Below are 12,179 nucleotides of genomic sequence, written 5' to 3'. Positions count from 1 at the left end.
TGACATTTTCTCTCTCCCCACACATTTCTTAGAGGTTAAAAACATCACTACAGGAAATCAAACCCCAAAGCCTCTAGATTTTCTTCTGGGACTACAGGTAAAGATGTTCTCAAATAGCAGAAATAGTTTAATAGCAAGTAAGACATCCACAGGGGAGAACAGTTTCAAGAGGTTGTTTTGCCAGGGTAGAGACACAGAGTGTGGAGCACAGATGTCCCAGGTGAAAGCTCCTGCCTTGACAACAGTGTTCTGATGTTACCACAGTCTGTAGCTGGGTGACAGCACATGGAGGTGAAAACATCTCAGCAGTGCTGCTGCATCACACCTTCTCCTCACCTACAGTTTCCTAGTCTGAGGCAGGCATACAGAGACAAGAAACCTGATAGATATATGGCTGTATGGCAAAGAAAACTGTCCTTGGTATGTATGACACTTTTCTGTTCCAATGTTGAGCTGCCTTTCCTCCCCAGCCCCAAGGCAGTCCCAGAGCTCTCTTCAGCAGTGCAAGAAAAAACAATGACTCCAGACTTCTGTGACTATTAAGCATTTTGCTTCCCTCACTTGCCTTTCTCAGTGTATCAAAAATAATAATAAATGGACATCATTAGCTCAAGTTCACGCTGCTGCCAGAGTGGCAACACATACTCTCCCCTAAGAAAATACTGGAAATCCCAGAGCATCTCTAACACGTCTGGAATGCTTGGAGAGAACAAGCAGCTTGGGCTGCCTGCAAAACCTCCCTGCCCTTGAAGTAAGGAACTAGTTTTGGGATCTTCATGGGAACCTTATTACTTACATGGTCACTACCCTACACATAAAATAAAATTGCACAGGCAAGGATGCATATTCTTGGTCAAATCTGTCAAATTGGTCAAATTTTAGCACTATCCTATTACAGAATACTTCCTGTTTATGTGTGCATGTAATTCCACATGCAGTAATTTTGCCCATGAGACACATGCTTAAAGAAAGAGAAAGCAGTCATCATAAACCTGTTTCAAAAAATACAATCTTCTGAGAGGAATCATGATATTTCAAATGGAAAACCAAATTACATGTTCAACCTAACCATCACGAGACTTTTGTGGGGTTTTTTGGGGGTTTTTTTATGTTTGTTTGGGGTTTTTTAACAAATATGTATCGATAGAAATGTTTGATGAGTTATTTGCCATGAATCATTGAAATTTTTATGGGGAAAAGAAGGTGAATACACAAGTGGTGGTGTATAATAAACAAGATAAACTATTAATTCCATGAAGTTACACAAAACCAGAAAATTTTTGATATTTCTGGCCTCTACTGCATCCCAAGACAAGAAACTGAATATTTGATACTTTCAGGCAGGCAGGGTGGGAAATGGAAGCATTTTGATGATTTAAAAGTGGAATAGCACATCCATTTTGAAAGTCACCTAATTTTTAAAGGTTTAAATACCTTCAAAATGTAATTATTTGAGTTTTGTACCAAGCGTTTTCTGGAATCACAGCACTTGAGACTGAATATTGCATTACCAAAAATATCTCAGAGCCTTGCACATTGAGTCACTATGAGCCCTTCTCCCACACACAAACACGAGGCTTAATTTTGGTCACTAGACTAAAGAAATCCATTACTTGCTCCACTCTAAGAGTTTTATTTCCCTGTAACATCAGGCTGCATTGCAATTTCTGCTCTAAGTGTGTCTGGATGTGCTCCTGCTGAATTACATACTGTGCCCATGGCTCCTTGTCTTTCATATGTCTTATATCTCATATTTTGCTAGTTTCTGGCATTAGTTCTCAAATGTGGTCACTAAGCCTATGATTTCTTCTGCATTGCTAGCAGTAGTGCAAGAAAAGGATGTTGTTTCACAATAATTCCATGTTCTCAATGTTCCTTCTCTGAGTAATTAGGTCTTGATAGCTCCTTCAGATGAGAAACTACAAGAAAGCTGCTTGGGAAAAGCACTCTTCTTCCAACAGGGGCTATCATCTTGAGGACAATCTGTGAACACTAAATGAAGACAAGTCTGCCCACATAATGGTTCCACATGTATTAAAGAAAGCAAACAGTGAGAACCCTGCAGGCAAAAATTATGCTGCATACACCAGTAAACTGCAAAGGGTTCCTGTTGGGTGTGCCAAAAACTCTTTAAGGACATCCAGTCGCAGAAATGAGGTCTTTGTCACCTCAGGATAGGTAAGGACAAAAGGAAAAATTTTGTATGCATAAAACTCAGGAATCCACAGCAATCCCAGCTTGGTGATTCAGAAAAATACTCAACACTCTCCAGTAAAGTACACATCACACTGACCAAAGAAGAGATAGAAAGAAGAAACTTCAGGTCTTGTCTGACTTGAACTGCCAAACTGCTGCTCTTCCAGGTTCTCAAATCTCATTCTTTTCTTTCCCATGATTATTGCTCCAGTTCTGTTAAAACCTGTGGTTGAGCAAGGAGAGAAGCAGAGGCAAGCTTTTTCAGAAGCAATTCTAACTGTCTGCATCACAAGAACTTATTCAGTATTTACTCTTTCCCACTGAGTAAAGCTTCTGAGGGTTGAGAAAATACATTTTTCAAAAAAGTCATTTGTCACTAAACTTAAACAAGACACTGCAGATAGCTTGATATTTGTTTACATTTTAGCAATGTCTTTTTTTTGTAATTGGAATTTGAAATTGTAAATGTAAAGAACACAAAGCAAATCTTTTTCTTATTAAAATTTTCATGCTTCCCTGGACATAACTGTGAGCAAGACACTAAGTTTTCAAGAATATTTTACTACAAAAGTAACCATTTCATCCATAACTTGTAATGTGGGATAGCTAGGCAGGGAACTGAGGCTGTAAGCTTTTGAAAAGTGTGAGGTCACTGAGAAACTAGATTCTCAATTTAAGTTTTAGCTAGAGTGGAGAAATAGAAAGTGTCACATTATTTTGACTAAGTTCTCTCCTGAGCTAATGCTTTCAGAGACAATAGGTTCATTTAAAATTAGAACTGATTTCTGAAGGGTTTCACATCTTCAGCACCAACTAAAGGCAGCAGGAATCTCAGCAATGCCATAAAAAACTTGGTCACCATAAAATAACGATAATCATTAAACATGTAGTCAAAAATTTGAAAAGACACTTTACACAGAAGACAAAGTTGTCACCTCACTTCTCTAATGTTCCAATATGTAACTCCTGGGAAAATTATAAACTTGAGGGCATAAGAAAAAGACTAAAAAAACAAATTCTATGTACTTCTTACTCTCTTTGACCATTGTGCTGTTCTAACTATAGTATAATGAACATTGATATGAATGTTGGATTTATTTTCCTTCATTGCCCTCTGGAAATGTAAACTGCTAGGGCTGAATTATAATATTAATTTTCAGCTTCAATATTGTCTCCAAGTGTTACAAATGCATAACCTCTCCAAACACAAAGTTTTCTTTTATTTCTTTTTGTTAACAAGTGGTTGATACAATACTTTCAGCGTCACAGCTTACATGTGTAAATGTTTTTGAATGTTCACAGAAAGCAAGGCTTCCAGCTACAGAGAGCTATCTGAAATAAATCTAATTGAGATCACAATCAGCTTGGTATGAATGCCCTGTGCATTATATATATATATATATATATATATATATATATGGATATATACACATACAACCCCTGCACCCCCAGGGGTGTTATGATCATCACATGTAAAATCTATTGTCAGCATCACACTTCTGATCCATGAACTCAGGCTGTCTGGAGAAAACAATCTCAGATTTGCAGGTTTTTATTCTAGTTCTCTAAAGATCACTTATTCTCATATTTAATTCTCCAAAGATTGCTTATAACAAGGCCTCCTCTGAGAGCCTTCAATGAAAAACTGAAACCCACACAGTATATTGCAAGTATTTGACAATGTCTCCCGGGAGCTGGGGATGTTTCCACCCCTCCCAAGTTATCACAAACAGCAGCACTTCAGTAATGGAAAACAATGACGGTTTGCTCATCAGGGATCACTACACCCATCTGTGCAGAGAGCAGATACAGAAATGCTGTCTAAATAAGCCAGCATGGCCACAGAAGCTAACCACCATTAGAAAGGGAGACAGAGATCATAAACAGTGCTTTGCATCATTTCACCATTCCTGCCCACATTAGTAACTCACAGAGATCAGGCCCTTAAATACACTCAGCTCCCCTGGAGTGAAGGAATAGGATGCAATGTACAGTCCTCACCTGTATATCTTCCTCCAAACTGTGTATTTGTGTGCCCAGTGGGATGATATTTTTTGATTTGGTTGTCAGGAAACAGAACTTCATATTATGCTCCTGTCTTTTTCTTTCTTAGCTAGCAGTCTACAGAGAATAAGGGTTATTCTGTCTTCTTTTTTTTTTAATTATTTTTTGAATCTAGGTATTTTTCATAAAGCCAGAGTTCTCCATTATTCATACTGTTGTGAAGGCTTGCATTGTGTTTTAGAACCATCAGTTTGAGGCAGGCATTTAGATTAATCTCTGACTCATCTATCTGGAGATACCCAAAACCCACCTGGATGTGATCCTGTACAACCTGCTCTAAGTGAATCTGCTTTACCAGGAGTTCTAGGACAGGTGATCTTGTGCTTCATCCCCACCCCAATAATTCTGTGCTTATAAACATCTTCAGACACTCTAAATACAAGGAAGGTGCTTGTACTGAATGTGTGACAGTCAATAGGTTGTGTCAATTAAAGTACTACTACTACTTCATTTTTAGCACTCATCTCTGGCTGACAAAAAAGTACCCTGCACTGAACCAGGAGGACAAAATATATACTTGAAATGAAAACTGACAATAAAAACAAAACAAAACATCCTTGCCAATGGAATATTCAATCATATATTGTTCATTACCTGTTTATTATCACCACTTGTTACCTTCCCTGCATGGAGCACAGCTGGATTGAGGGGCACTCCAGAACATCCAGTCCTAATGGATGCTTCAAACAGACAGCCTACCCCCATTTCCACTGCACTTTTTAAAAAACTCCTGGACATAATAATAGTAATATCTCAAAAGTTAAGACTGCTTTTGAGAAAAGTTTAGTTCCTCAAGTCCTTAACAGTTCTCCCTTGTAAAATACCTGTTATTAGCACTGATTTCAATAGGTGATTTGCCAAGTCTCTTAATTTTAATGACCATGCCGTGTATTCTGTGAAACATTTTGAATTTCTGCAGGGCAGTGATCATAATGAACAGCTTATTCCACTTTTCTGTAAATACAAAAGGAAGTATTTATCTTAATATTGTAGTCTGTGGTTTATTAAGTATGGTTTCTTATTTAGTCAAGAGACGTAGATAATATTTATATAATTTTTAAGGTATACATAAATGTGTAAACTTTTATATCAACATCTATTCACATGTTCTCATTTTTCCTGTACAGTAGCTTCCTGTACAGCCAGTAATACCTGAAAAAAAAAAAAACAACTTCATAGCATTTAAAAATAGTTTGTGATATTTCTGTTAGTTTTTATGTGACCTGGTAGTTCTCAAATGCATTCACAGGTACATGAACCTGCACACATGAAAACCTAATATTTTCTAAGGGCACCATCTGAAGAGAAACACTGCTCACAAGTCCAGGCTTCCATATGCCATAAACATCCAGTTTCATCATTTTCTTTCTTGCCCAAGGGCTCCCCTTGAGAATGATCAAAGCAGCAAAGATTGCAAAATTTAACGTGTCTAGCTGGACCTTAAAGAACAGGAAAAACAGCAACTTTTCAAAGAAACTTAAGTCCAGTCTGTCAGCAAACAGACAAATCTCCCATTTTAAGAGAGGAAACCTGTATTCAGAAGCTTACATTCAACATAACTGTCCTTGGAACAGAGGGGATCTTAGATGAAAGTGCTCAGATGGAGTGTTAATCCTAGATCCACAATGCACTGGGAAAAAAAATCTTGCAGCGTAGTCAGAATAATTACTTGTGCTGTATTGGACTATATTTAATTGTGATAGTTCCCTTCAGACATCAAAACCAAAATCATAAATAGATGGAATAAACAGAACTTAGAATGCAGACCATCAAAAGTGCTAGGTTAAGGAAGGAGGAAAAAAAAAAAAAGGAAAATAAAAGAAGTAAATTTAGAACAACTTGCTTTGACTTAGTATTACCCCTCAAAAACCTTTCTTCATGCCAGTAACAAGGTACAAACTGCTCACAGAGTGGTGAAAATCTTCAGACATCACTCTCAGCAAGTCCTTAAACCAGGCTAGCAAGGAAACAAAGTAAATTCAGAGAAGAAAAAGTAATTGTCAAGGAACAAATTTTCATCACATCAAAATTAGACAGTCTGAACAATCTCAGAGTTAGTTACAGGGCTGCTGTTTTTATCAGACCTTTAGAAGCCATTCTACCAAATAATTGTTATGCTTCACAATTTTTTCCTATCAATCAAAGATAAGGAAAAATGATCAAGTAATATTCCAAAAATTGTGGAAAATTCAAGTCTGCCTCAAAGCTGCCCCTTTACTTTGCCAATTTCCCAGTGCATTTGCTCTTATTTTCAGTTTCAAATGCCTTCCTTGCCAGTCCAGCTGGCATGCAGAGTTCAAGTGAGGCAAGTGAGACTTGAAAGAGCACAATAAACTTAGGAAACAAAGGAGAGATGGAGCCTCTTCCAATCTGCACCTCTAGATGTTGTTTCCTATGCTACCCATGAAGAACTACAGCCATAAAAGACATTTTCAAAAGTATATATAAAAGATTTTTAATTCCATGTGTATAACATAACAGACCATGAAGCCATTATGTTTTTCTAATTGCATGAGGAAAGCAGCCCTTGATTGTTGAGTTAGCAAAGAAATAGAAGGATCCACCACCCTGGGATAATAAATCCATTCTTTCTTGTTCACCTCCTCCTCACATTATCTTAGCTTGATCTGAGTCACTGTGTCCCCCAGGACAGCATCTCTCTTGGATATGATTTCTCATCTTTCCATACATTTACCAGAATTTCCCATACCTTTTCAATCCCTACACAAAATCTGACTTACTTTCTTTACTTGCCTTCTCTTTTAACTTCTCAAAGTAATACAGCCTGCCACGTGAGTATACTGCTTTTTACATCTTGGGAGTTAGGCCAGGCCACACTTGCACTGGAGAGGAATTAGGCTCTGAACCTAGAGCAAGTCCTACACTTTTTAAAAGCATTAAAGAGCTGATACAACTTTTTTTAAGGTACAGTCAGCACAGAGACTGAAGTCAGGACACTGGTGCTTACACGTGTACCTAGACTGAGTCAGTCATGATGTGATGATGTGACTTTGAACAGTAGAACTGCACTGTTCCAACACTGTCTTGAGGACTTCTAATGAAATCTGACAAGAAATAGGTAGTACCAGAGGTCAGAGAATTACTTTCTCAGATCCAGCAAACACAGTTCTTTCTTCACTTTTTCTACTTTCATATTCAGTGCAAACAGAGGAGCATCTTCATGTTACTCCCAACTTACACCAGGGAAAACATCACAATCAGGTCCAATGGGAAGAGAAATTGCCTCTCTTAAAAGATGATTTGCTGCTCTTACAGTGCACTTTAAGGAAACAGCTGCTCTGTCTATGACTCTTCAATCACAACTTGAAGGTACAAGGATATGTTTCCTGTGGAGCTTAGAAATAAGAGCTACCTTTAGCTGATACTTGTCAGCAAGTTATTCCCAATCCCTCCCTTGCAGAATACCTCTAAAGGCAAATAATGGGCAAACTATGTAAAAGGACTTTAGTATCCATAAAAAAAAATTAAAAAATAAAATTAAAAAAAGCCAATTTTAATGATAGCAGTATAACAGATACATGATAAAATTCTGGGGTTTGACCCAGGTCCATCTGCTTCTTATCTTCAGAATACAGCTATCGTAATAATCCCTCACTTTACTCTTCAGTACTGCTACTCACCAAGATTTGGTTCTGCTTGTCTATAAATACAATGCTCCCTGACATGGGAGCCTTTGAGGGAAATTAGGGAACCACAAAACCATGGAGTATTGCTTACATCAGCATCTTTCCTTTAAGCTTTATAAATCTGTAAGACCCCCACTCTAATCATCAAGTCTTGGGCTATCAATCAGTGATTGATAAGATTTCCCTACTGTGAGGGCAAGAGAAGCCAAAACTCACAGGAAGTTCATGCTGAGTCCTGGCAGGCCTGCAAAGACCCCGTGATAAAATCCTGCACAGCAAAGTTAAAATCTGGGAAAAAATTAACTCAGAAAAAAAAACAATCAAGTTAGAGACAGACGTAAGATCTGTGCAGGACACCCTTCCCAAAGTCCATAACAAGAAAAAGAGAAAACAATTAGAAAAAAAAAAAAAAAAACAAAACAAAACAAAAAAAACCTAAAAAAACATATTACACCCCTGCACCACCAGAACATACTGGTATAAAACATAAACTGTTTGAAACACCAATAGGAGAGTGGTTTAAGGTCTGCTGTAAACAAGCAGAATAATTTATGCATTTAAAAAATGGAAGAACAGGGTAAGAAAAGAGGAATAAAAGAGATATAAAACCTGTACCACAAGAAAGAATGAAATCTGTAAAAAGTTCATATATAAAACTTTGACTGAACTTATGCACCTTTGGGTTTCACACATCAGTAGTTATTTCTATGCTCATATAACTCACAAATTAAACTTTTATTAAGTGCATTCAGAACTTTCTATTTTTGCACATTCCAGACACTTCAGACTTTCCATAACTGTCATCTAGAGAAGTCTCACTCCCGAAGTACAGTGGGAGAAAAATGTGCACTGTCTGGAGATATATAATACATGATGGCTGATCCTTTTCACCACATTTATCTTGGAATTCTGGTGACATGAGCAAACCACTTGAGTCTTACTTTACTGGGGTTTTATGACCAATGCATAACCCCTTGGTTAAACTTGCTAATGACAATAATTAGCAACCAAAAATATTGCTGTTCTTTTGCCCTTGAATATAGAATGGCAACCTGTCACCTTGTGACTGCATACACAGTATCCTTCATATCACATGCAGCCAGCCAAACATATTTCTCCTGAAAAATCCTCTCTCTAAAACATCCCAAGTAATTTTATGTCAGTATTACTAACCAAATCCATTATAAATAGGATTTTCATAACACTGCCCATAGCTATTTGATATGGACTATAACTGATTTCAGAAAGACAGAGAACAAAGCATCTATATAATTTTTCATAGGAGATGCAAAGTATCAGACTATACGATTGTTTTTTTTGAGGTGATCCAAAATATCTAGTTGCGTAAACATATCTATTTTATGTGCAGGCCCAGAGTTTTTCATTCCTGCTTTTGCACTTTTAGTTATAAAACTCTTCTGATTGAATATCAAATAGCCAAAGTTTCAAGCTAAGAATTTGTTTTATGTATTCATTCCCTTGAACTGTGCAATCCATGGCAGTTTATTCAGATTTCTGACCACTGACAGGAGGATAATGTGTCATACTTCAAAGCCCATTTTATCAAAGCATTGAAATGTAGTTTTCAAAAAAGACTGTCACCAGTGTAATATGTTTGTCAAGCAACATATTTTTGAAAGTATTTTAATCAACTCTCAATATATTTCTACACTGGATATTTAGAAATCAAATGTTGTTTTCAATGTATTTAAGATACATTGAAAGTGTCTGCTGTGAAGATTTAGCTTAAGTTTCTACATTATTTTGAAGCAGAATTTTCTAAAGAGAAATATTTTCCCCCTTTTGTAACATCAAAATGTAGATTTCACAAGGACATGGGATCAAATTCTTTCAAACTTCAGAAGCACATACCTATGCTAGATGCAAAGAAACAAAATGGATTATTTGGTGACAGTAGTACACAGACACCCCTGTGCAGAATAAATCTGTCTGAATAAAAAAAAAATTATTCCCTAGTAATTTATTTAGCAGCTGGCAAGAGGGAACAGAACAGATTTTCTATGATGAATACTATTGAGCCATATATAAAACTGGTCATATAGTGAAAATATACATTCATAGATAATTTCATCATCAATTGAGTAAAACAACTTGGACTGAATTTCTGGTCATAAATTTTCTGTTCAGCAGGTACACTATTCCTTTTAATCTCTGAGCTACGTGATTTCTACCAAGAAACAAGCAAACCAAAGCAAAATCATTTCCAAAATCTACAGCTAGCATAGTTGGAAATGATAGCATGTATTTGTAAAATCTACCTCCTTTTATATATAAAAATAATAAAACTTTTGATAAAAATAGGCAAACACAAAATCCCATGAGAACACAGTGCCACACAATTCCTTTCAGTGCCTGGGGTAACAAACATTGTGCTTTTAAACCCAGCCTCTGCAGGGTTAGCATATGCCCTGGCCTTTGAACAAAATGTTCCTAAATTCACAATGTTCACAGCCACAGCACAAAGAATTGTAAAGACTCTTGCTGCAAAGGCTTTTAAGCTCACAAAACAAGGTCCTGCATGGCTTCTGGCACAGGAAGATACAAAAGTCATTCATGAGTGACTGTCACACCTTGTGAGAAAATACAAAGCAGCACCGACTTCAAACCAGTAAATGAAACAGAGACCAAACACTCAAAATGTTTTTTTGCTAGTCAATAGAGACACGCTGTGACCCAAAGCTCACAGATAGCTTTCAGCTGGCTGCTGGATCTACTACCAGTGCTACAGTAAATCAGAAATAAGTAGAAGAAAGAATGAAAGCTGGTCCCAGTGACAGTGAAACTATGAGCTGCTCAGTTCCTTCAGAGGAAGAACTGGAGGCTTGCAGAGGTGGGCTCCTTCCTGCAGAAGAGAGAAAGAGCAGAAAATACAAGCACTGGGTGTTTGAACAGGCACTGAATTCTGAAGAACAGGGGGCAGCCTTGTTACACACTTCAGTGACATCCACATCACCACACAGGCAGAGCACAAGAAGCTGGTGGGACTGATTCTCTTCACTTTGAGTTTGGCATTAGCTCAAAGTCTCACTCTATATTCACTGAGTTCACAAAAATTTAGGTGGAAGGAGATGCATTACATCTGATACTCACCATTAAAAGGTTATTTGGCCTCCTTCTATAAGCTAAGAGACACTTTGAAATGCATATCTAGCCTTCCTAAGATAAATGATACTTGACTTACTCCCTGCTTTATCCTGATTAGTAAAGCCCAGTGTTTAACTTCTGGATAAGATTAGGCCAAGCAGGCACACTGATGGCAAAGTGTCTTTTTGACCTTCTTTTATGTTTTGGTTTTATTTGGTTTTTTTGGATTTTTTGGTTTGGGTTTTTTCGGTGGGTTTCTTGTTTGTTTGTTTGTTTGGGGGCTTTGTTTTGTGTTTTGCTTTCTTTGTTTTGTTTTTTTCTTGTTGTTGTTGTGTTATATTACTGAATGCAGAAACCAGCAGACCAGGTAATCTGATTTTTGACAGAAAATTCTATATGAATGGATACAGACAAACAAATAGATATACAATCACATCCACAAAGGATAGTTCCAATTCAGGTCAGCTTAGGAAATTCCTGTCTATGTAGATGTTGATTAGAGATAGAATTTTTTTTGCAATATTCCTATATTGTCAACAACACTTGTTTAGATGCAGTTATAGCAATCTTAACTGCACTTCTGATGACATAACTGCTTTGGTTTAGCAACTCAATGTAAATTACTTTAATGGTAGTGATTCTGGCAGGTATAAAGTGCTTCTGCTAGAGAGTGAAAGTATTTTAACCTTATCATGTAAAAGACAGTATCAGAGAAACAGGAGTAAAAAACTGTATCGCAGTAAGTAAAAGATAATCTGGGTTATTTCATGGGTTACTTCCTTCTATTTTTCTTTTGTGACTTAAGATAATATTTCTGAGAAGTTTCTTTTACTTCCTTCTGTTTCTTTCATACTGAAAGAAAATCACAAGTGTCTTGTATGAAACTTGGAGAGAATGTGTAGAAGTTTCTCCTAATAAAGGCTGAAACACCCAAACCAACAGCTATAGTCATGAAAGACCTGGGTTTTTTCTGCCCCTGAACAGGCAGGCCATCTGCAATTCAGGTTCCCCAGTATTAGCTTTCAAATGCACAGACATGAAAGAGCTAATTGGAGCAGCAGCAGAAGTCACCAGCCTGTTGCTCTGCAGGTGTTACTGCTGGAGCAGCACCTAGAGGAGACCAGAAACAGCCCTTCACACCACCTCACACGCCAGCACAGACAGCAT

The 12,179-nt window shown here is 37.2% G+C and overlaps 1 protein-coding gene across 18 annotated transcripts in view; it reads right to left on the bottom strand.

Annotated features, from left to right (window-relative positions):
- Positions 1 to 12,179, bottom strand: part of LOC111940198 (uncharacterized) — a 92,832-nt gene that overhangs the window by 26,129 nt on the left and 54,524 nt on the right. For 5 of the 18 annotated variants that reach the window (XM_086883203.1, XM_086883207.1, XM_086883204.1 and 2 more), the window contains one exon: positions 2,294 to 2,419. The exons of the other annotated variants lie outside the window; for them this stretch is intronic. In XM_086883203.1, coding sequence (XP_086739329.1) covers positions 2,294 to 2,419 — 126 coding nt within the window. The remainder of the gene's footprint in view (positions 1 to 2,293; positions 2,420 to 12,179) is intronic. 18 annotated transcript variants of the gene reach the window in all.

This window comes from Cyanistes caeruleus, chromosome 3 (genome assembly GCF_971803275.1).
Source record: "Cyanistes caeruleus chromosome 3, bCyaCae1.hap1.1, whole genome shotgun sequence".
In the NCBI taxonomy this organism is placed as follows: Eukaryota; Metazoa; Chordata; class Aves; order Passeriformes; family Paridae; genus Cyanistes; species Cyanistes caeruleus.
This window is presented reverse-complemented; position numbering and strand designations above follow the sequence as displayed.